The sequence below is a fragment of the Pteropus vampyrus genome, unplaced genomic scaffold (genome assembly GCF_000151845.1).
Source record: "Pteropus vampyrus isolate Shadow unplaced genomic scaffold, Pvam_2.0 Scaffold23, whole genome shotgun sequence".
Classification (NCBI taxonomy): Eukaryota; Metazoa; Chordata; class Mammalia; order Chiroptera; family Pteropodidae; genus Pteropus; species Pteropus vampyrus.
The window spans coordinates 2,030,621-2,056,898 of NW_011888804.1; the positions used below are offsets into that span (position 1 = coordinate 2,030,621).

Sequence of the window (26,278 nt, forward strand, 5' to 3'; positions counted from 1 at the left end):
TTAAGTAAAATTAACCCCTGGGAAAAAAGGTCAAGAGTAAAATACATAGCTACCTCCCTCACTTTGGAGTCTTTTTATATATTGTAAAATTTTCTTTAATAGCCTTGATTTTCAGATGTGATTTTCTGCAGTTTACTGAAAAAAAGAATTTAATGGAAGTAATGCCAAAAATTATATATTATCTATATCCTGTAGTAGTAATCTCCACTGTCAAGAGAGCCTGGGTTTGGAGTGGAATGAGGTGGAAGATGTCTGTTCTTTGCCCCTTTATTTAGCTTGTTACCTGCACAGAATAAAAAATCTGGCACAAAAACAGTTACGTAACATCTTATGATGCATGCCTCTCCCTCCCCCAAACCTGTTTCTAGTCAGTTATCACCTGACAAACTAGACTTTTGTAACATCTTATTGTCTTTGTGAAACCATCAAATCCCAAGGAAACGTTAACCAGAAGCAGTTGTCCTTGAGATTTTGTGAGGAATTCATAAAGAGGTAGCTGAGTAGATCAGTATACTTCAGAACTGTGAACAGACTTCTAACTAAAACCAGAATAAATTTGGCTCTTGTAGTTGAGTCAGATCTACCCACAATAATCTAATAAAAACTCAAGTTCATCCCAAAATGTTCCTCAGTGAATGAAAATGGGCTTTCACCAAGCTTTTTGTGGCAACTGGTAATGCCCACATAATTTCAAGAAGTCTTTTCACATGTAGGCTAAAGATTTACGTAGCTTATTCTTGCACTGATGATTAACACTGAATTTCACATATTCCTAACAAATGCAGATGACTACAGAGAGAACATTTATATATGAGTGTAACTATAGGTCTCCTTGGGGAGGATCGTTTTTGGTTCATTCAAATGGGGTGGTTAAGGTCACGAAGGCATCACCACCAGTAAGCATCTGGATGCAGCGCCAGTCTGTAAAGGATAGTGACACTGTCCAATTGTACTTAATTTGGATTTTAGAATTTGGATACAGAATGCTAAATTTGAATATCAGATTTTTTGGTTCTTCACTCCATACCACTTAGAACAGCAGCCCCCATCCTTTTTGGCACCAGGGACCAGTGCTCCCATAAAAAGCTAATGCCTGATGATCTGAGGTGGAGCCGAGGCAGTGATGCTACTAGCACTGGAGAGCGGCTGCGAATACAGATGAAGTTTCGCTCACTTTCCTGCGCTTACCTAACAGGGCACAGGCCATTACCTGTCTGCGGCCGGGTGGTCGGGGGGTGGGGAGGGTTGGGGACCTCTGATTTAAAAGATGTAAAAGCCTTCTCAGCTAGGAAACCATCTGTATTTTACATTCAATTGTCAGTCCATTTTGATGATTTTTCGAGGAAGCTAAACTGATGTAGTAAACTAGCTGGTGAAAAAAGGGCCTAGGTGGATAAACGAGTCAAAGACAGAAAATAATAGCTTCAAAGTAGGGAGTCAGTGCTAGACTAAGAGGCTTAGAAATAAGGACAGACACCAACAAACTATGTCAAGGGCTGGTGTCTTATTTAGTTACTATTCGAATTAAAAGGAATACACAGATTAGTATAAATACTATATTTATTAAATATCTTTACAGTTTATTTAAATGTATTTACAGAACTATTCCTGCATAAGTTATATTTCAGACATCCAATTCAGGTCATTGCCTCTTGAGTAAGACAAATAATGATAGTCTCAACAGAAAAAAGCAGCTCATTAGTATACACAAATTCAAATATGCTTCATTATTTAGCCATCTTTGCCACAAACTACCAGCTAACAGTTAAAATTTTCACACGGATACTGTCAATTTTTAGTTGAGCAGCTCAATTTTACAAAGAATTTAATATTTTAATGAATAAAATCCAAATGTTTTCTGCTTCACATTTTCAGTTTTATAAGCAGATTTTGGTTTTTTTTGACATTGTAAAATTTGTTAGATGCAAAAAATTGTGATCGTTTCCAGGGAAACTGGATGCTGTAGCTTCTACCAAAGATAGCTGGTATAAGGTGATAAGGAACCAAGAACTTACTCAAAAGTACAGACATTTACAGTTCTAGCCAATCTTGTTGACAGTCTCCAAAATTCTCAAAACTGACTCAGTAACTTCCCACAATTCCTGCCTTTGTTACTCGATGTGGTAGGTTGGTGGTACTAAGGTGGTACTGAAGGCTATTGTTCTGTCCAGAACACATGCAGCAGATAAGAGAGGACACTCTCCTATCACGCAAAGCTTGAAATCTAGTTTCTAATCTAGACACAGCCCAACCCCCAGACATGCACACCTGGAATGGATTCTTTTGTGATTTAGTACCCATCAACCATGTCAAGCCAGTACAGTAATTCAGGACAATTAACTTGTTTTCCTCCCTCATTTCTTCTTTGTTTTTAGGAGCCTATGGACTCTACTGCATATCGGTTCAGTAAAATTTTTTTGTGCGCAGGCAGCTTAAGTTCACAGGAAGAAATAAGGTTCTGATATGTTTAGAGTGCACATTTTAAAACAGAACAAAATAAAAATTTCAAGCATGTGATAAAAATATTGATTTTTATAATACAGTATTGCTTTATAAATATAGATGGAAAAGCTATAAACTTTACTGGTCTTTGGTGCATCCAGGGAGGGATAATTTGCCATTTGTAAATTAGAAATCCAAATTCTCTTTTGTTATAAAAGTCCATTACATGAGGCAAATGTGTGTGGTTTTTTTTTTATACTGCTTGATTTAAAATACAATTAACATACACACACATCAGGTTCAGAATCAGACCCACCAAATGGTATGTCTCAGTCATACCCCACAGAGACTTGAGTCCTGTGACCTGGAAAATTCCAGTATGGGTCCAATACGGCCTCTGACCACTGAGAGTGGAAGGAGAGTTACTTGATAAGCAGCACTCCAACTGACCACTGGCGGTCATAATATTAAGTGCGTAACACAAAAAGGACAGGGAAAAAAAAAGAAAACAAAATATTTTGTGTCACTAATCTACAGGCCAGGTCCAAAGTCAGTTCCACTGTGAAACCCAACTCTTGTCTAATTTCAGCGTCACTGGAACAAACACACTGTCGATTTCTAACAATCATTCCTCAAAAAAAGATAAATTGATTAAATGAGTTGTGTAAAACCACTAATCTAGCTTTACAAAGATTGTGTTTGATGGGTTAAATGAGAGCGGAGCAAAGCCAGTGACTTAACCGTCATTGCTCTACCAGGAATCAAATCGAGGCATTGGAAAATTAATGCGAAATATATCCAGATCATAAGGCTCCACACCTCTGACCAGAAATAATTAAAAACCCAATAAAAGAACTAACATCATCAGCCCAAGTATAAATGTACTCCCTCCAACAAAACCCTTCTGGATGCAACTTTCTTTACTTTTTAAATACAAAGAGTCTGCAAATAGTTTGTGCAAAATAAATACCCCACCACTTGCCACTCATGCGTCCGTGTTTTATCATAGCACAATGGGTTCTCGTTATTTAACCAGTCTCCCTCCACCCCCCACCCCGCCCCATTCCCCATCTCCTCTACCAAAGAATTGTTTTGTCGAGTTAGGGTAGTTAAGGCATTCTGACGTAATTAAAGGTGATTCAAAATAGATATCTAACTTTATGCCAATTTAGGAATAGTAGATAAATTACTGAACGGCTTACAAATGAATAACTCATTCTTATTATAAATGAAATGCCTGTTACAAGCATGATGCATTGAAATATAGTAATGACATGTACATGGTACATGTTAAACAATTTTAAATAAAACAAAAGCTTAACAGTTACTCAAATATACAGTACAAATTCACAAAACAAAATCTTTTAAAACAAGTTGAGGTAACCTCAAACATAAGTTTTAATGCAATAAACCAGGGAGTAATTATCTCCTTTAGAGAGAGAGACTTTCTATATTCTCCTCAAATAGATTCTCATCAGGTTTAATTGCATTCTCATCTATACATCAATGTTACCTGACTTATATATAAAACATGGCTTTAATTTAAGGATTGCTAAGTATATATATTTTTCTACCACCAAGTTAATGAAGGAAAAAAACTGACCCCAAAATATATATCTTTACAGTAGTCGACTTCTACACAAACCTTAAAAAGAAGTTTGAGCTTGAAAATGATGGGAAAACTGAATGTGGGGTAGTTTTATAAAGAAAATATACACTGCAAGATGGCTATTTGGAAACTGTAAACATTAAGCTTGATTCAGAAACCCCTAAATTTCTGTGTAGGGCAAATGCAAATGTCAGATCATCACTAGGAGTTTTCTTCATGGACTCTTGTGCTGCTGGCCACTGCCCACGGAGCTCTTTCCACATGGACTCCCTGAATTTGGTGCATGCTGCACAGAAAGCAAGGCTACTAATAAAATGTCAGAGAGACTAGGAGTAGCGTGACCACTGAAAGCCAACAAAATTCAAAGTAACAGCTGTCCATTTTCAACCCATCGGGCCCATGGGCCTAGAGTTCCCACACAGGGGCGTCATATCAGACAGCTGGGAGAAATTTCAGCCATAACATTACATTTTTAGGCTTTGAGGAGTTTTATAAACTTGAGTAATATTTCCATTAAAAAATTTGGGTGAAGAGTCTCCAGCACCCCTCCTGCAGACCAGGCCACCAGTCTGTGATTTGGACTAATCAATAAACTGCCAAAACTTTGATCAAAGGATCACAACTGAACATCTTTTAAAAACCATGAAACATTTGCATCCATAGAACTAAACTGAATTTTTTTTCCAAAAAAAAAAAAAACCAAAAAAAAAACCTCTTGGGATCAAGATTTCATAATCCAGAGCAATCTTTTAGAGCAGAATTATGAAAAATAGGAGTTTATAATGAAAACATAAAGCCACATCCAATCATAACAAAGACTGTATAGTACATGTGTAACATTTCTTTTGATGAATAATGTGTTTCTAGTAGATGTACCATAACATACAATTTGTGTGAGACTTTTAAAATCCCTTTTACACACTGCAATTGTGAATTCAGTTTACTAACATTACTCATTTTCTTCAATATTTAAACCAGTTTTGAAAATAGCCATTTTGGCTTTGAAAAACTCCATCCCATCATGAAAAGAACAATGAGAAGTGAAGGCCAATCTTCAAATCTTGATTCTCTTCAGAGTTGCTGGCAGATATGAGCTAGTGAACGACAGTAGTGGTTCTCAACAAAGATCTCAACGGGGTCTCAAAAAGACAGGCAAAAGGCTTACATCACCAGCCATTGAGATCAGTGGCAAAGAAACGTGGTCCTGCCAGCAGGATCAGCACACCCGGCAGGGAAGAATTTGGGATGATGGAAGAAAGGCAGGAGTTGACACCTAGGCGAGTCAGTCTGTATACTCAGCCACTATTGAAAGAAGGACGGTGATGTCATCTGGCTTTCCACCTAAAATGAAAATGAAAATTTTTATGTATCTTAAAAGGAAAAGTCAGTCAAGACTGTAAGACTAAATAATACTAGAAGACAAATGCTTGAAATTCAGGCAGGTCTGGTTTGTCAATATACTCCAGTAGAGAAAAAAAATTTTTTTTTTTGATAAAAGAGAAATAAAAAACATAAGAAATTATGTGTAATTTAATTGAAGCTTAAAAAAAAATCTTCCCTGCTTCTTTACGACAAGAACACTGTTAAAATGGCCACCACACCCTCTGTTTATAGCAATTACAGTAACGACAAAATCTGGTTAAGATAAATACTGCCTGATGAGAAAGTTATATGCGTCTACCCATAATCCTAATTTGGAAAAACATATCCACTATTTTGAAGCTAGGAATAGTCTTGTACTCCAATCTGCCAAACAGCTATGGCATGTGCTTTTTCCTATTTTAATATTTCCTAGAGGGAAATGCTTTACACGTCCTAATATTATATCAGCAAGAAACTGATCGGCTCTACTAGTCCTGATATGCTAAACACCAACTTGTCCCCCAGCACTAAGACTGAGGTACTGGCCTGCTTCTGAAGTTATATATCACTCAGGAGAAGGACTCTTCAAGCAAGGACATAGCTTCCTTCTTCAAAACCTGCTGTGGCAATTTGGCAGGCAAATACTGTCAACGGTCCCACAAAGCCAGAGGAAGGAAGCAGCGAAATGTCAGGCCCACGAAGGGGCAGAACGTTAAACTGCTGGGAATGTTCAGGCAGAGCTCGGTGGCCTTTTGGGCTCAGGTCCAAGCAGTGCAGTGACGACAGCAAAGGGCTTCAGGTTCCGCCTGCCTCTGTGGCCAATGAAGTCCAGTTCTGAAGGGCATCCTCTGTGGGGAAGGCATGATGACAGACACTTGCCCTTCCTGTGTTAAGGCCAGCTGACCTTGCTCAAAGCCACAGGGTCACAGCTTGGAGAGGACACCTCAACAGTCTCACCCAGTGTTCTAGTTTACCTCATTCCATAGCCCAGAATGTTCCCAAATTACTATGTCCCCAAGTAGTCCCTATGACCTTCCTAAAGAGTGCTTACCTCTCACATTCAATCCGTTGTCACATGCAAACTGTGCGAAAGGTGACATATAATTTGGGTCATAGGCCAGCTCATGAGCTTGTTCAGCAATGCTTCTTGCTGTCTGTTGTATACTCTCATAATTTGAATTCTAAGATGAAGGAGAGTTATTTTTACCATCATGCCTTACATGGTTTCTGTATTCAAGGAAACTTCTTACAAATATTGCTTTTTAAGACAGTAACATTTGTCTAACCATAGTTCCCACCACTTAAGTTTTATTCCAGTTAGAGACATCAAACATTACACCATGACTAAAACCAATGAGACCAACAGGCAGCCTGCATGAGTTGTCAATCAGAAAGTCTTTTGCTGTCAGCTCTGAAGTTTGGATTTTCACTTTTGCTTCCCCCCCCGCCCCATCTGAAACTCTTAAGGTATTTTTTCTAAAATAAGATGAAATTGAAAAGGTGAATTTTGATGGTACTTTAGGACCTCAACAGTTTCCTTGCTTACAAATGCACCCCTGGGACAACCAGAGTTTACTCTCTAAGTAAAAGCTGCCAGTTACCCTACTGAAAATACCTTTATAATTTTATATCATGATGAAAGAGTCCTGCCTAGCTGTGTAATTTTGAGGCAAACCCTTACCTTTGCTGCTTCAACTTCATCTGTAAAATGGGGATGGGAAATAGGTCTATTTTAGCTCTAACATTCTATGATTTGGAATAGTTTCAACATAAATAGTAACAGGCCTGTGCTTCAATGTTACCTCGAGAGGCCTTCCCTGACCAATCTTTCTAAAATAGCAGCTCTCCCTATTCTCTATCCCTTTACCCTGCTTTATTTTTCTTCTTATTTACCAACATTATATCATATTCTTTCTTTGTATTATCTGCCTTCCTCAATTAGAATATAAGCTCCTGAGGCCAGTGAATGTGTTATTTCCGGCTACCACTCTGTCACCATGCTAATACATGTAAGTACCTGGCCTTGACTGAAACCCACAGAGGCCTGGTGCTAAGGATTTCATATACAGGGTCTTAGTTAACCCTCACCACAACCCTATAAAACAGGATCTTTTGTACCCCCATTTTTATAGGTGAGGAAAATATTTTTTAAAAAGTTTAGAAACTTACTCAAAGTTACACTGGTTAGTAGTAAAAACATGACACGAGACTAACTTTTCCCAGAGTTAATATTTTTACAAAGCCAGGAGAATAAGGAAAGACTGATTTTCACTTCCTCCATTTTCTGTATGGGTCAAGTCTGAACTGTGTTCTTACTGGTGACAGCTCAGATCACACCAAGGCCCCTAGCTGCCTGCTGCCCAGCCTGCTGCCATGGCTGGCTCTGGTGGGACGACTTCCTATCTTTCCAGCCTCAAACCCTGCCGGGTTTGTTATGTGAATAAAAGAAGAAAAGGACAACTAGGAGCCAATACTATTAAATACCATTAAAATATAATAAAAAATACAAACAAGAAATTTCCTCATCTGGACTTTTCCTACCTTTACCATTCCACTAAAGGCTTGGATGATAAGTCTCTTTTCCCCTCAAGTTCTCCAATTGTGAACATTTCCATTTACAATTGCTTAAAAGATTAGAACTATTATTATTTTACTATATTCACAAAATAGTACCTTCTAAAACCACAAAGAGATAATGCAATTGAAACAAGAAAACGCAGCTGCCCAGAGAGGGCCACTGTTTCCAAGGGCCAACCTCTGAGTTAATTACCTTTAACTTTTTTAGTTCCTGAAGGATCATATAATCAGGCATGTTGTCAAAGAGTCCATCTGTTGCCGTCAGGATAATGTCTCCTAACTGGACATCAAAAGATGTGCTATCTGCAGCATCTGGGCTGTGACAACGACATGATAGGGGCAAAGTTAAGAGAGATCTTTAGAAATACCATTCAAAATTTCCAACAGGCTCTACGTTACAATGTAATGAGGCCTTAAGAAAATCTAATTTAAAATAACAGAGTTGATAATAAAAACTAGTCATTTTGAAATTCCTAACCTGGAAAAAAATTAAAAACTCTGATATATTTCAAAAGCTTAACTGAAACTTTCAAGTAAAATAGTTTGATAATTAGTCACATGTGGTGACTAATTAGAGGGAGGGTTCTTCTCTGAGTCAGATACTAACATGCCTCTAAAATCCTAGTGGAAACGAATATTTCCTAATTCTTTAGAGCCACATTCCATCCTCTCTTACTCATTTTCCACCCATCAATTTCCTTGCAGGCTTGAATCTGGCTCTCCAGAGGCTGTATTATAGTGGAATAACTAAGCACTATAGCGGAGAGCATGCAAATCCTGTAAGAATTCATTCATGGGAAATACTTGCAATGGCATTTCTTAGTACTAGTAATTACTAGTATATTACTGATGATATTATGTTAGTGTTAATAAGCAATACTCTGGCATAGTAAGGACTGTGTGTCTCCCAGGCTTTACCAAGTGCTCATCATGCATAGGTATTTATTTATTAGTGTGCCTGGCACATAGGAAGTCTTCAATAAATATCTGTTGAATGAATAAATGAATGAAGAAACAAAATGGGGGGGAAGAACTCTGTAATATATTGTTAATGAAGACAGGAAGGTACAGATTTGTATGTTTGTATGCGCACATGGAAGATCCACAAATATAAATGCTTCTATATGCAGAGAATAAATCTGAAAAGATCCAAAGAAACAGGTAACAGTGGCTGCCTCTGAGGAGAGCATGTGTGGCTGGGGACAGGGATAGGAGGTAGGTTTCTCACTCCATCTTTTCGTATAAAACTTTTAAAAAGACAGAAGATTTTCTTCCTCTGACACCCGAGGAAAGCACACCTAAGAATGGGGGAAAATCCTAGGTGGGGAGAAGAGAAAACATCATATATTGAAAGAGTTAATGCTCCCCTCCACCTCAGAGGATGGTTCTAAGCCACTTCCAGAGGCGAGTCACTGCTTCTAGGCCTCAAAAGGGAGGAAAGGTGAGATCTGTCTTAACCTGTAATTAGGGAAAAAGAACCAGGAAAAAATTTACACACTGACCAGGAAGGGAGAGGCCAGAACCAAAGCACCCTGAGCTTGACAGAAAAACCCTAAAATCTGTGTAAGTGACATGTTATAAAATTTGTGAAGAGAAAACATATAAACACACAGCCCTCCCATGCCTGCTAGGGACTTACACAAAATGCATTGAGAAAATTGCTGGTTCCCCTTCTCTTGACCGAGGAAAGAAGTGGGACGTCTAAAAGTTCTGTGATGAGCTTTGGCAAGGAACAAACTAACTTTCACTTATACATTTTTACAATAAATATTTTGTAAAAACAGCTACTAAAGAAAAATCTATCAGGTTAAAATAATATTTTATAGATAAGATGGACTAATAATTAAAGGAGATAACATACAGCAGGGGAAAAAGACAGTGTAAAACTGGTGGAAATCAGGTTGATTTCTTCTGTGGAAGAATAAAAGAAACAATACGAGACACTTCACGTTTGCTTGGTCTTTGGAAGCTGGTCAGATTCTAGAAGTTGAGATTGACGAGCAGGCCGGCACTGAAGCTGTTTCATGCCGTGGTTCACTCCCCAGAGTGAGTGTTCTTTGCTATTCCGCCTGAGAGACTGACTACCACTGGACAGTTTGTCCTCCTCTCCAACACTCCCACCCGTGAGCTTGGTGTTCTGCCAGCTGCGACTGTGCCCATTTAGATTGAACATACTGTGCTGCTGGAAACTTTTGACTGCACTGAAACTCGAGCTGAAATCACATGCTAGCAAACTGTCTCTGGGCTCCAGGGGAAGCAACCTCCACCTTGCTGGCAGGCCAGGCCAAGCGCTGCCCTAACCAGACTGTACCGAAGATAGCATGTGAGACACGGCAGGGCTGCTCCAGCACTCAGAAGCCAAAATAAGAGGAATCAAAAAAAAATTAAAACACTGATCTTCAAAAACCGTTAGCTAGGCTTAGTATCTACCAAGGCCTTGGGGTTCCTCAACTCTCAACACTCTGATATGGCTAATATTAATGCGCATTACAGCCAACTGAAGAAGGGCCTATAATCAAATATTCTTCCAATTATGGTAATCTGCCTTAATCTGAAAGTTAAAAATGCTTCTCTCTCTCTAGGAGTCAACAATAGACTTAAATGGGCAATACTGAATACCTAATTATATAATATGCTCATTCCAGTTTAAAAGATGGCAGTAATAATCATTTAATCTTAGGATTTAAGATCTGGCTTCATAAGAGCAATTAAGCAGAGACAACAGGCACTTACTAGAATGCTAGAATGCTTCTATTTTTACAAAAGCTTCATTATCCATTTAACAACATTTATAAATCACCAAAAATGTTTATGTCAGGTCCTATAAGGTTGTTATAGGCAGTGAAATCTTAGACTGTCTTACTCTGTACCCTAACCTTAGAAAAGATAAACTGTAAAAGTTGATTCAAAAAAGTATCAATGGTCTTAGAAAGTTCTCTTGACAATTTAAAAATGAACTGAGAGAAGATGTCAGAAGAAAAAGAGACAAACACTTCAATAGCATTATCATAGAACATATCCAAGACCACTTTTGACGATTCCATTTCCTGCAAGTTAATTTGGCTCTGACATGTTCTATAAGGACTGCAAGTTCTACCTGATGAATGTAATAGGAAGCCCTGAAAATTAGGAAGTTCATTCTGATATAAAAGCAGATGTCTGTTTGCACGCTTCCCTAGCAATGTATGCAAAATCTTGTACAGGCAATGACATACATAAAAAAATGACTAATTTCTCTTGCAAAATTTAATAAGTACAACCATATGTACCATGCGCTCTTGGTATGAAAAACGAATATTCTGTAAGCCTGAAATAGTATTTTCACAGTCTTGTCAAATTATTGGGCATTTATCAGAATTCAACTTGGCTGTAGTATCAAGTTCAAGCAAAATATCTTTCGAAGTGAAACTAAAAGGCTCCCCTGGTGAGAACATTCTCAATGTGCCTTATTCTCACTGCAGTTAATGGGGCTGGTAGGGAACCTATGGGTGAGCCATGTCCTGCTCACTCTTAATGGCAGAGAGGAGAGATTACCTGTCACTCAAGACGACTCCCTCCGCTTCGGGTGGTGCAATTGAGAGCTGGAATGGAGTGTTGAAGTAATGCTGCTGCTCATCTGATCGGTGCACAACTTCACCACCCCTGACAACCAGAAAGCCTGAATCGCCCAGGTTTGCTGTGTGCAAGCGGTGGCTAGTTCTGTCCAGCACCACGATGCAGGCAGTACTGCTACCTAGAAACAAAAATGACCTCCATTTATTTTCTTTTACTATACACATTTTAATCATATTATCCCAAAGAGCAACATGCCACAATTTGAACCTCCTTTGCTTAAAAAGGACCTTTCTTAGCTATGTTCCATGTCTCCAAGAAATGTCAATAGTAACATGATCAGGGTACAAACGGTGGGGAAAGAAAAAGGGATTTAGGTTATATATAGTAAGGAGGCCGCTGATGATCAGAATTCTTCCACTTGCAGAGATAAACAATAAAAATGGCTGGTATTTAACCACATTATTGTTTCAATAGTGCTATTAATCTATGCTAAATGCTCAAAAGCATCTTGTTGAGATATAAAGTTTTAATACTTAAATGTCAGAATGAGAATGTTACGTTTTCCTGACATTTCTCATTAGTCACTAGCAAGAAGCCTTCTCCACAAAATTCACTAACATTTAAGACAAGGCACATACAACAAATTTTAACCAGATTTTCACATGTTGAGGTCATGATATCGGAGACTGACTCACTATATAGTAACAAGACCAGTTTTCCCAGGTAGCTTTGTGTGTTCAGATGGAAGAGACCACATTCCAAGAAGAGAGCAAGAAGTTCCAAGCAGAGAGCAAAAAGCTTCCATGTAACCTTTGCAGCACACAGTCTGAATGCCCTTCTCTGAAGTGAAAGGCTGTTAGTACACTAGTAAGATCACTTTCGACTACTAAAATTTTAACCTGTATCTACAGAAAAATGGCAAAATAGAAAAATAAGCAGTTCGCCAAGAAATATGAATGATCACTGCACTACTAACCACTTTGCCTATTAGCTTAACAAAAATCAAAAGAAGATAATGCATGGTGTTGTCAAGAGTGTAGCAAACATGGTCACTCTCATTCCATGGTGATGAGAGAGTAAAACTAAACAACCTTTCTAAAGGGCAATACAGCCCTGGAAAATGTGCATATCCTAGCAATTCCACTGGTGAGAATTTATTCTAAGAAAATAATTAGAGATGCAAATAAAACTTAAGTACAAAAAACATTGTTTAAGATCAGGAAGAACTGGAAACAAACTCAACATCTAAAATTAAGGAATTGGTTAAATAAATTACAGTACATCCATACAATGGCAGGCTATACACGTTCACATAATACTCTGTTGTCAGCCTGCCTGCGTCTGAACACTGGCCCTGTCACCTACTGTGTGACCTGGGCAAATTACTTAACCTCTCTGTGCCTCAGTTTCCACATCTATAAAAATAGGAATAATATTAACTACCTTACAAAGTTGTTTGTGAGGATAACATTAATTAAATCATGGCAAACACTTATAACACATAAGGGTTACCTTTTTAAAATTTTTTTATTTTATTATTAGTTTCAATTACATCGTACAGTGGTTAGACATTTATACAGTTATAAAACGATTCCCCTAATCGCTCTTTCTCTCCTTAGGCTCTCCGCCTAGCCATTGCACTACTGCTGACTGTATTCCCTATGCCATGCTCCCCAACCCCGTGACCATCTATCAACTACTAATTTGTACTTCTTTACTCTTCACTCCTTTCTCCCAACCTCCCAATCCCCCTCCCCTCTGGTCATCACCAGAACAAATATAGAAGAGTTAGCTTTTTGATAGTCACTAAAATTGTGTTAGAGAAATAGATTTGAAAAGGAAAGATAAGTGAAATAAGTAGATTATAAGTTAGTATTAAAATTTCTTTAAAAAAAAAAGTAATACCAAACTTAACTGTATGTCAAAAAGTGAAATTTATTAAAATTTTTTAAAAAAGCGATAGTAGGCAAAGGCTCAACTGTTACAATGACAGTTAAAAAGCAAAATGAAACAAAATAAATAGGCTGTGGAACTAGCTGTGCTAAATCCCAGTGCTCCATCATTTTCTAGCTCTGTGACTGTCGGCAAGTCACTTATTCTCTCTAGACCTGTTTCTTCCTAACAAAATGGTGAATAAAAGTACCTTCCAGCCTTCCTCATGGGGCTGTTTGTAAGCACACAACAAATTCAATTCATGTTACCATTATTCTATGCACAAACATACATAGAAAAATATCAGGGAGTATAACCACTAAAACAGTAGTAGTTTTCTTAGTGGGATTATGGGTAATTTAATTTTTGTTATTTTCTCTAAGTGTTTAAAAATATATAACTTAATACTTAAAAACTCTTAAGCATTTATCTTACTGTAATGTTAAGAAATGCCATTTCCTTGTTATTTACAGTGTGTTCATGGGTACTAACCTGACACTAATGTTAAGCTATCTATCTAGTCCCTATCCATTAAACATCAAAGAAAAACACAGGTACTGTAACTAACTGGAAGTTCTGTCAGATAACCTATTCCACAGTTAATCTTAGAGCTAAGATCAACAATTACCTTTCCTTCCTAACTCAATGCACAGAAATTCCAATCATTTATCATTAATAGGATCATCACACAAAAGATTTGAAAGCTGATGGGATTAATCCAAAAATGAAAGATGACACATGAGTAACACAGCCTTGAAATTTTTGCTGCAGTAAGGATTCCTGTTAATTCATTATTACTCAGTGACAAACCCAGGGTTACTCTTGTGGCAGTAACCCGCTGACTTAGAACACAAACTTTAATATGCAAAGCAGAACCAACAAAGGCAAGCCTAGCCTTATAAAACCATCTGGGCTTAGAATGTATAGTCCTCTGCCTCTTCAAATTACTATAGTCTAATACCGGGAGAAGACCTCATCATTCTTAGGTGTTTGGAGAGGAGCAAGCAGGCAAAGAAGAAAAGAGGTAAACTGAGAACAGCATTGGATGTTCGGATGACTGACTAGTTCATACAGGCACCCAAGCAAATCCCTCATGCTAAAATGGAAATATTTTTATCACCTAGCCCCTTAATTTTGTAAGCTACTACTAAGCTTTTTGTGTAGCAAACAGAAATAAATAACATTAGGGCTCTTCAAATTTTTAAGATGTGTTGGCTTTATAAGCTCTAAATCCATTTAAGAGTTTCTGGGGAAATACATGTCAACAATTAGCCTATGATGCCAAACCACATCTAAAGGCAGCTAAAAATTCTCAAGAAATAAGTGGTTACTGCTGTTAGTTTGCTCTTTATACTGAAAGTGTTATAGGCTTTTTAGCAACTGCTGGATTAAAAAAAAAGGATTACCTTATTTTGTAAAATTATCATTATTTGAAATTATCTGAGGTTCAATAAAACTCAGCAGATGCCTGCCAAAATATGCTTATTTAGTTATACTTTTGTGATATGTAGATTAGGTGAGAGAGAAGTATATACATGTCAAACATGGTAAGAAGGATTATTTCAATATATCATTTAGGAGAAAAAATTATAATTTTCAATGTAAAACAACTTTTAATATGTCCTTAAATTTATTTTATTAAGATCTCTGAGTTACATGAGGATAATTAGGAAGGGAGGTAGGGATAAGGAAGAAACAGCAAAAAGAAAGCTTTCAAAGTGCAAAATCAAGATAGTTGCTGTTCTGTAACCGGTTATTCCAAGTCGCAGTAAAAGCACGGGGAGTGTTAGCAGAAGATTCATGGGAACATGCAGGAGTCAGGCCCTGGAATCTACATGTCTACAGGTTCTGTTAGATGTTAGACTATTGGATCTTTTTCTGCAATGTCCTCTTTTCCCTCAACAAGTTTCTCAGAACTGCATGAAGCTTTAAGTCATTCCTTTTCACAAAAAAGTCTCTCCATTTAACATGTGCAGCAAGGGGGTCAGAGGTTAAGTGGTTTGCCCAAAGTCATATGGCAAGTTGACAGTGGTGTTACAATCTAGGATGTTTCACTGTGCCAGGCAAGCTTCAGACTGCATGTCCAAAATAGCAGATTAAGACAAAATGGTGTATTGAAACCTCGAGACAAGATTTCTCTTTAGTTAAAAAGAAAACAAGCTGATTAATTACAGCACGGAGAAGATATAAGACGGAGCTTGATGAAAAGAACCCCTTCTTACAAAGAGTTTAAATTGAAGGCAAAATTCTACAATGTGGAGCTCTCCAGTAACACTGAACAGAGACCGATTTTAAATGTGGATGGTGACTGGGAGGGAGGCCTTCTAGTAACCAGAAAGATTCTGGCAATTAGCAAAAACTTAATATCTTTTCTGAAAGTCTGCTTAGAAGGCTGGGTAAGTTGTTGAGTAAGTTCCCAGGAAACCAGATAAACACTAGGTATTTGTACATTTTCTAATAAAAGATTAATAGGGAGCTATTTTGTGCCATGCTATTTTACTAGTTCATCAGCTAACTGCTAGTAGTCTGGAGTGCCTATCTGCAATCTGAAGCCCCCACAGGTAATCAGCTGAATTTTACTTGCCAGACCCCATTCCTTTCTTCCTCCCTTGGAATGGAAAAGAATCACTATCTGGAATTATACAACCATTTGCTTTTCTTTCTTCTTTTATCATATTTTAGAATCCCTAAACAATAGGGTTTTACTTTTTTTCTTTTTCTGAACTTGAAATATATGGAACTAGACTTAAGTGGTATTCTGCAATATCCTCTTTTCCTTCAACATGCAGCTATTACATGAAGCTTTAAATAATTTCTTTTCAAAATGCATTTTTCTACAATAGCAACTTTTAGGTTCTAGCTCCCAGTTTTCTGCAAACAATGCTACTATGAACATTCTTGTAACTACTCTTGATACACAGATAAGTATAGGCCTAGAAGCAGAACTGCTGGGGCATGCTATCTGCTCATGTTTAATTCATTCTGTAATTCCAAATTGTTTCCACAGTGGCTGTACCTATTTACAGTTCCTCCAAGCAGTAGTATTTTGGTTAGCCCACAGCTTCTCTATCACACTCTGTCTAATAGGAAGAGCCTCAGGAAAAAAAAAGCTAGGGAGGTAAGTGATTTTCTTGGTTTTGTTGTCAACTATCTCCTGGGCTTCTTTAGAGAGGAAAACACATAGGATATCTACTTACCAAGCAAAGGTACTTTATTTTGCAGCAACTCACAGTAGCTTGTGGTGAGGATTCCAATGGGATTACTCGGGACAAACCGTCCTTCTTTTACCAATCGTTCACATGTCCGCATTAAAGTCCCTGAGAACTGAGACGGATCAACTCCATAGTCTCTCCATCCTCCTACACCATCTGCAACTCCTAAAAAAAAAAATTTACATTTGAAGGATGTTTTTACCAACTTCTCAGGAATTCCTGTCTCTTCTTGACAGTTAATTTTACTACATACTAGTACACATATTTACTCTGAAATTTAGAATAAAAAGTGCTCAAGTTTAATATGTTCTATACTAATACTCCTAAGCCATATTCTCTTAGAATTTGATCTTTCATATTGATGAATAAACATGTGAGCTACCACAGGGTGGCATTGCCTACCAGCCAATAGTTAAATTTTAGTAGATTATTGTCTTTGTATAGAATATTTATGTTATTAATCTTTATTGTATTTTATAAAAATGAAAAATGATCCTTTTAAAAAAAGTGCTGATGCTAGAGATGACAACTAAGCCAGGGCCAGCAATTATTGAGAATACTAAAAGCAGCAAACTTTTAACTTCAAGTATTAGTAACTGTAAAATAAAGAACAAAATTTAGAATACATCCCATTCCCTTTCCTCTTCCCTCATAGACAACCACTATCCTGTACAAGGAGGGCTATGCTTTCCGATACAACAGCCACTACCACATGTGGCTACTGAGCCCTTGAAGTAAGGCTGATTCAAACTGAGATGTGCTCTAAGTATAAAATACACACTGGATTTTGAAAAATTGGTATAAAAAAAGGTAAAATATTAATTTTTATATATTTATTACATATTAAAATATTTTGGATATAATGTGCTCAATACATTAAAATTAATTTTACCTGTTTCTTATTTTTAATTAATGTGAATATTAGGAAGTTTAAAATAACATGTATGGCTCACATCATGTTTCTCTTGGACAGCACTAGTATAGAAATTTCCATGGGTCCACAGAGCTGTTGTTGAGTTCTAAGACTCCTTTATCAAGAGGAAACCAGTGTTCAAGAAAGTCAATAAGACATCAAAGTCAACATCATACCGTCTCCTATTCAACCCCTTTACAAAACACCAAGCTAGTTGTTCAACATTAACATCAATTTCTGTCTACAAAGAGGAAAAAAAAATGTCAGATATGTACATTATTAAGGTTTTTAAAGACCACATATGTCTTTCTGGAAGGATCTATAAGAAATATTAATAGTAGTTGCTTTGGAAATAAGGAACTAAAAGCAACCAGTGAATAAATTGGAGAGTTTGGCTTTTTACTTCATACTGTTCTGTACTGTCTGAATTTTATTTTATAAGGAACGTGTATTGATTTTATAATAAAAGTATTAGGAATTTTATAATTTTTAAGGCTTTCTGAGCATGAAACATCCTTCCCACATACACATTTACATCTTTTGTACATTCAACTTTCACAGACATTTTAAACATTATTTGGTACAAAAATAGGAGAGTGCCTATAAGTGCATCCCTGAAAAACTGGCTTAATGTGAAACAGATACATGAAACTATTTTTCTGATGATGGCATTCAGAAATAAAACACATTCTGAAAATATAAGAGGAAAAGAACTGGAAGACAGTAAAGAGGGTGACAAAAAATTATCACTATTGGGGCAGCAACTTTCTCCACATTCTGTGACCAACCAATAAGCAAAATTTCACTTTAGAGCGCAATTCCGTGTTAGCTGATTAGATAGGATATCTGGGATTTGTTTCAAAATAACAGGCATGGGGGTGGGGGGGAGAAGTGACAGAGGAGTAGATGAAATACGATTGGCCATGAATGAATAATTGAAGTGGAAAGAGGTACACTTATCTCTCTACTTTGATATATATTTGAAATGTTCCATTATACAAAGTTTAAGTAATAATGATAATAATAAAAAAGAAAAAAGATCTTTGTCTGCTGTGGAGAAAGGATGAGTCCGGAGTCTGTCTCAGCTCAGCCGTGACGGTGGCAGTGCAGTCAGAGTGCAGGGATTTGGGCTCCAGTGACACAAAAAGCCTTACAGGTGAACTGAATGGGAGCAGGAGGCAGTTGTGGAGGGAGAAAGAGAAGTACTGAGGATGACTGAGGTCTGTCCTACCAGGAAGAAGTATCATTTTTTCCCTGTGTTTTTCAAGCAGTCATGAGGATATCTGGAAATTCTTAAAAGAATTTAAGATAATTTACTTAATAGGAACTTCTTTTGAGGAATTCTTATTTTACTGGAGGTAAGATTTTACCATGATTTAAAATGCAATGACTTGTGTTAAAACACAGAATGCAATTACAATCCTTGCAACTCGATCTGATGAATCATTCATTCTTTTCAAATTACTGCCTGCTCGAGGAAATAATTTCTTCTTAACCAGTCTCTGATCAAAACAAACTGGTTTCATCTACAAATGCCCTTTACAAGAAAACCACTAAAATCTGAGATAATGTTGAGAGCTGATCCTGGCACTCACTAAATAATCTGTCAGCAGGTTAGAGTCTGACCTGACATAGCCCTTCAACATTAATCAGATTTCTCCCAGAATAGAGTGCAACCTTCAGGCACCTGTTTGCTTTTATATGGGAAAAAGACCTCAGACGAAACTCCACTGGCTCAATTTCTTTAGGGGAAAAAGAGATTTAAAAAGCATATAAAAACTTTTCAATAAAGCTGTGAAAAAAAGCCTTAGTTACTTACAAAGAACAAATTATATAATATGAAGAGTTGTATTTGGGATTAGAATCAGGCTAAAACCAGAATAATCTACCAAATGTACATTTGAAACCTAGTTTAATTCATATCAGGCAGTTATTTCTTCAAGTAAATGAATACTTCCTCTCTTGCACAGGCAAAAGCTTTAATCTACAAAAATAGAGAACACCTTTTAAATAGTGGAATTAATCCAGATATAAGAGGAAGTAGAGGGATATTTCATTTAGAGGTAAAGAAAAAAAACTGTTAAAGGAGAGATTACTTAAGATACCAAAGATATCAAGCGGCAAACGTTAAGAATATCCCTACGAGCAAATGGAGGCCAAAGAGAACAGCAGGTAACAGAGGGCTGAGGAAGATAAGTCCTGCCTCTGAAAAGTTCACCTTCTAGTGGGCAGCTAGACTACTCACTCACATAGGAACTAGACAAATGGCTCCCATAAATACTGCTGAGAAGGGTCAAAAGCACGTGGTTAATGCTTTGGGGGCACTTTGAGAATGGGGCAAGCCTTCACTAAGGAAGTGGTATTCAGATTAGGTCCTAGAAGGTAAATTAGATTTCGAGAGACAGGAGAGAGTAATGAAAGGAAAAGAATAGCAGACACATTAGTGTAGCTGGAGCTTGGGTGAGTGGAGAGAAGTTGAAGTAGGCAGGCAGGAACTGCAGTTCTGGAAGGCCCAGAATTACCGACCAAGAACCTTAAGCTTTATGCTACAGACCTGCGCTGTTCAACATGGAAGCCACTAGCCATATGCGACTACTGAATTCGAACTGTGGTTAGTTTGGACTGAGATGGGCTGCTAAATGTAAAATACACTCTGGATTCCAAAAATATAGTACCAAAAAAAAGGTAAAATATCTTAGTAATAATTTTATACTGAACATGTTTAAATAGTTTAGATATATTGGGTTAAGTATACTAATTGAAACTTACGGCATGTTTAATTTTACTTTTTTAAGTGTAGCTACTAGAAAATTTAAGATTAAATATGTAGTTTACAGTATGTTTCTACTGGGCAGCACTGCTATGGACAATAAAAAAAAAGTCAACAAGGTTTCTGGATAGAAGTGATATAATTCAATCTAAATTTAGAAAAATAATCCTGACAGCAGTGAGTGGAGAGAAAGAGTTGGGAGGTTAAGCAGTCAGGAGTCAACTGCAAGATTTTAGGTTAGAGGTATTAAGAAAGGTAAACAGACAATCACTGGAAATACAAAGGAATAAATACAGAAAGACACCTGGGCTCTATTATCAACAGGTTTTATATCAATAGGCTTCTAAATTTCAGGAATGAGTATTGATTAGATGATTCCCCAGTTGAGAAGAGGGTGGAAATGCCTTCTGTCTCCAGTATGCTGAGTTTCAGGTGGCAGCAGGGCTTTTTTGAGAAAATGTTCTGTATGAAGTCAGGAATTATCAGTCTGCAGTTGGAAAGGCAATAAGAGCCAGATTTTGACAAAGATCAAAATTGGATGAGATGTTCAGGGAGATTAGAGAGAGTAATAAGTTCAAGGAGTTAAGGAGAGATCTTATCTTAGGAATGAGTATTCCTGGCCAAATAGCACCTTTGTGAACCGCTACTAACTCTAGGAATCAAATTATAATCATGGATATGATAACTGATTAAGTTTAAGGAAAAGACAAGTAATCCAGTTTGTCAGAATATTTCTTTAGAGGTGAAGAGGAGGTGCAGCTCACAGGGTGGCCTGAGTTAATAACTGGAAAGGCTTTGAATGCCAAGATAGAGTTAGCACTGAATATAGAAGCTAGTTCCTTTAATTCATTGTAATCATCTTATGTCTCCATTAATAACAGTCTGTCAGCACAATGTCTAGCTTAAGTGTTTCCTTTGACCCAAAATCCAATTAAAACCATTATTAGGTTAAGATAATGGTTACATATCTGAAATAGCTGAGCAAAAGGCTGAGAGGAGACAATAGGGCAAAGAATATTCCTTTAGTTGTACCATTTATGTGAAAATGTCAGTTTTATAAAGGAGGAAATAATCAACTAGAAAATACTTGATTTTTATATACTATTTTAAGTTTTCCAGACTGTTTTTCTAAAGCGAAGTTAAGAGAGAACTCCAGTGTGTCTCCCATCATTTAAATATATCTTTTTATGTGAAGAACATTTTTAAATGGTTTTTAAATTATTTTTTAAAATTATAGATGACAAGAAAATTCTTAAACTGCCAACTTTCATTTTTCTAATTATTTTTTTCTTTGCCATAGTTATAACTATATAAAAACAAAATTTTGCTGTACTTTAAAAAAAAAAACACTTAGTTTTTTATTAAACTCTGAATTTTACTTAATAGCTTCATTCTAAGCCAGAAGTTCAAGGAAAAAGGTTTGGTAAGTAAGCTGAAATTACAGAAGCTTAAAAATCCTACCTTTCCAACTGTACATGGCCACCTGTGTAGTTGCAAAGGCTCTCCTTAAAAAACACTTTGAATTAAGCCAACATCAGCCTGATGTTGTCCAGCACTGTCTCCCATTATCAGTGATCAGTATGAGGTTGCCATTCTTAAATCTTTCCTACTACAGTGATCTTCAGATTCACATGCAGTTAGTTACAAAGCAAACATTTTGCAGAAGAAAGTGATGACCAAAGAATACTCAAATTCAATTTTAATATAAGCATCAGTGAATAAAAATTTGACAATTTTACTGTATCCAAAAATAGGCTCTGGCAGAATTTCAAATATTAAGTAGTACCCACAGGTGACAGCTTTATTCCTTGCATCTTTGCTGACCTCGAGGCATTTTACATGGAGCCTCACCCTCTCACATCAAGCCTCACCCTCTCACAGAGCAAGAGGGTTCTACAGGGATTGTTTTTCCATCAGTGTGAATCATCTTCTCTCTACTAAGATAGGTACTTGATAGTGAACTGAAATTCCAGAGGGGAAACTGAATAAGAATCTGGCTGGATCACAAGAGCTGAATAATAAAAGTAGCAGGAGACCCTCTGTACTCAGAGGGATAGGATATCTGTTTTTACACTTTCTGCAGTGAATGTTCATCTAATGAGGCAGCTGGTTAGGCAGCTTTATTTATTTATTGCAGTGCTATAGCTGGCTTCTTTTCAGATACCAAGGCTCTTCTTCAAATACTATAATCTAGTATTCTCAAAGCCAAACTTATTTGTCTAGAGGAATCACAACGTGAATTTTCTCTATAACTAGAGAAAAATAAGATCAGAGTATAAATTCAATTTCTATCAAATGGAACAGATCACACTTGTATCAACATTTCTGAAGCTTCAACTATTTGGGCATTAAAAACACTCCCCTGTGATTCAGGGCTGTGAAATGTATCTTCGAATAATTATTCCAAAAGGAACAAAATACAGGATTACTCAAAAAATATATTCAACAGTTGAGTTATTCAGAAAAGTACAATTTGCTTTGACTAACAGTCCTTTTGGTTTTCTAGAGGTGAAATTATATAAATTATGATGTTGTTACTGCCGTAACGAGCAAGTGATATATTCCCTTTGCAAGGAGTTTCCCCAAAGCAACCACTCTGCGTTAATCACAATAAAACCCACATCTTCTTCTCTAGAGACCAAGTCTACGCCAAGAACTCAAGATCTCTAGGTGGAACAGCTAATGCAAAAGCTGAAGCAATGAAGCTGAAAGAATGGAAAGGAAAAAGGATTCAATCTGATAAAATGTGTGAAAATGCAACCTATACGCAAAAGCCAAACTCTGCTAAAGAAATGGACTGTCCAGGACAGTTAACAAAAATAAAAAATGGACTCAAAGCAGGAATAAACAATCCATTTTATGTTTTAGAATGCCAAACAAAATAACTATTCTTTTCTAGCTTAGTAAACATGAAGTTATTTAATAATTAATCAAGTTAAAATGCATATGCATACATATACACACTCATATCTATCATCCAGAATACTTCATTAATTAGAGATGGTAATTTTCAGACTATTTTGGGCAGTTGCTTTGTCTTACAAAGCAGTGAAAAATGCTGAAAAGAGGATTAGGAAATGACAGTGTGAAGGCAAAAAAATTCAAAGTCAATCTTTTAAAAATAAAAATGTTCTTCCTTAGTTTAGCTCTTCTGTTTAAATACCAAATACTTAACGTGGAATGATGTGTTTTGGCTCAACTGTGGCTTGGGGATCTTGGGGATCTTATAGACTTGGGTATGAATCACTGCCTTTCCTGCCACACAAACTGCAGAAGGTGAAGTTACACAAAAAGGTCACTCCTTTCTGAGCTGCAACAGTATCTTCGTCAAATGCTAAATGCTGTTAGCAATGCCTTTAGGAGAGAAGGAGGCAACAGACAAATCATGGGGGCTGGGGGGGTGGTGATGCTTATGGTTAGCTATGAAGGTAGAAGCAGGGCCCTTAGTGTGTTACAGAATTAAAGACTTCTATAAAGCTGAGGCTTCTATTAGTTAGTTTCTAGATATTATAGGAAATGTTACATAACACCTAATAATTTAACATTTAAATAAGAAAGTAACAGCAATTAAAGTCCAGCTATCTGCTATCTGATGTGTACCTATTTCACATTATTTCACATACTGGCTCTTTAGACTAAGAGAAATTTTCTCATTGTTTACAAGATTAGATCTAGAATTCTGGTCTTAAAGGTTAACTTAGTATTTATGACAATTAAGCTGTATGTCTTTGACCTAACCCCAAAGACAATACCATTTACCCTCTGTTTTCTTAACCCTTCTATAAAAATAAGAGCTGGCCTTTACTAAAATACCACCCTCTGGGAAAGGTTAAGAGTCACATGTAGCCCTAGCTCACTTTTTTTTTTTTTAATGAGGACATAATTCCTTTGAATAAGCCTGCCAAGTGGAGAACTGTCCCTTAATTTCTCAACACTAATTATATTTTCCCCAATCTATTGTTTAATTAAGTAATGATTTTTGAATGGTAAGAGAAGTAATTTTTTCTTTTTATTTTCCACACTTTCGCATTTTTCAGTAATAAGTACATATCACCTTTATGGGAGGTTTGACAAAAACTCTTTATACAAATCCAATTAGAACTACATTTTATACTTACATTAGATATTAAAGCTATTCAATACATTTTACTGAACATTTTCTATGTGCAAGACATTGTGGTGAAAGGCAGCTAAAGAGATTTACATGTAAATCTTTTAAAAGATTTCCTGCCCACAGAAACTTAAAATCAAGTGGTAGTGATTGTGGTAAGGGAGGGAGGTTTAGAGAGGTTCAAAGATAAATGGCTATAATAAAATAAATATACACCAATAAAAACGAAAGCAAGATAGATCAGATTACATCTAGCTCAAAGAATCAGAAAAGTATTCGTGGAAAAGATAAGTGTCTGATAGGAGCCCTTAAGGATAAAAACATGAGCTGTGGGGGAGGAGGTTCAAGAGACAGGCATTTTGGATAGTTCCCTACAATTCTGACTAATATGGATAAAGTGAAAAGTGAGGTTAGAGCTCTAAGAGCAGAGAAATCTAACCTCCAGGTAAATGCCTTTTACACCCCTGCCAGGAACTCCTCACCAGCAATCAGCCCAAACAATGCGCCTGGCAGAAGTTAAGGCTTTTCAGAGGTCCCCAGAAGGAAAGTGCTGGCCCGAGGCCACTAAAGTCCTTGTGGCCCACTGACTAGTTCAACGAGGCTAGATGAGGCCTTCATTTGCTTTAATTAAGGGGCTTTGCTTCACTATTAGCCTAAGAATAGCTAATAACTAAGTAGAATTCATTCAGCAAAGATCGCCTCAGTAACAGTTTTAAATGGTCATTTCTGACATGAAAGACAATGTATACACACTGAGCAAGGGCCAACAGGCTTCGGAGTCAGATCTGGGTTCAAATTCTAGCTCCAGGATTAGGTGTCCTTGGGTAGCTCTCTAAGCATTAGTCTTTTCCACCCATAAATGGGAATAATATCATGGACATCACAGGCTGGTGTGAGGAACAAGAATAACGTATTAACAGTGCCTGCCACAGTGCTCAGCTTGCAGCCAATATGTAATAAAGTTATTCCTCTCTTTAAGAAAGACCAAATAATAGCATATATACCAGCCTAGCGTGCAGCAATCAGAGAAAAGTCTTGATCGGTATTTGTAGGCTGCAAGCTCTGCAAACACTGGTCTGTGGACACAACCAAAAGACAATTCCCACAGATAATGTATAAAAGATGAGTGGGCCATTCATCTTTTCTACTCACACATCTACCACCATTCAATATTCTATTAAACATTTAATAGTAACATTTTCAAGCACTAAGGAACATATATTTGTCTCCAAAAAATACACAAAGAAAAAACTTTAAGAAATGAATTAGTTTCCTTCTTCCAGAAGTGACTCTGAAGTAAACTTATTTAACAAGTATCTCTTAAGTGCCTGCTGCCTACTGTGTGCCACAGTTCTGACAGGAATTGCTCATGTCAAAGGGGAAATCTTATAACAACTAGTAATACATAAATGGGCCTAACCATTTCCTTAGGTCACTACAATAATCGCAGCACCTCTGTCATGACTTTCCTATCTTTCTTCCTCTATATTGTGGACCTCCCCGCTCCCCCTGCCCTTCAGAGCTGAGTCTCTTTCACACTGCTAATCATCATTTCATCCCCAGGCGCTGGCCTGGTTCCTGGCACCTGGCAAAACATTTCCAATTTCTGCTGCACACTGAGATTACCTGTGGAACTCAAGCCCTACCTCCTGAGTCACCATGCCCAGAGTGAGCCTGGGCCTTCTGGCAAAGTACAAAAAACAAACCGCACAGGCGATTCTAATGAGTCCCACTGCCAGAGCAGTCAGGACTTAGTAAAGGCCAGCTGGATGCAAGCATTCCAAGGGCCAATGAT

At 37.1% G+C, this 26,278-nt stretch overlaps 1 protein-coding gene across 1 annotated transcript in view; it reads right to left on the reverse strand.

The window, feature by feature from the left end:
• Nucleotides 1–1,542: 1,542 nt before the first annotated feature.
• Nucleotides 1,543–26,278, reverse strand: part of PPTC7 (PTC7 protein phosphatase homolog) — a 34,805-nt gene continuing 10,069 nt past the window's right edge. Inside the window, exons 2-6 of the mRNA XM_011355785.2 lie at nt 16,675–16,854; nt 11,525–11,723; nt 8,184–8,307; nt 6,465–6,594; nt 1,543–5,392 (exon numbers count right to left, since the gene is read on the reverse strand). Of these exons, the coding sequence (XP_011354087.1) occupies nt 5,334–5,392; nt 6,465–6,594; nt 8,184–8,307; nt 11,525–11,723; nt 16,675–16,854 (692 nt within the window). The 3' untranslated portion in view covers nt 1,543–5,333. The remainder of the gene's footprint in view (nt 5,393–6,464; nt 6,595–8,183; nt 8,308–11,524; nt 11,724–16,674; nt 16,855–26,278) is intronic.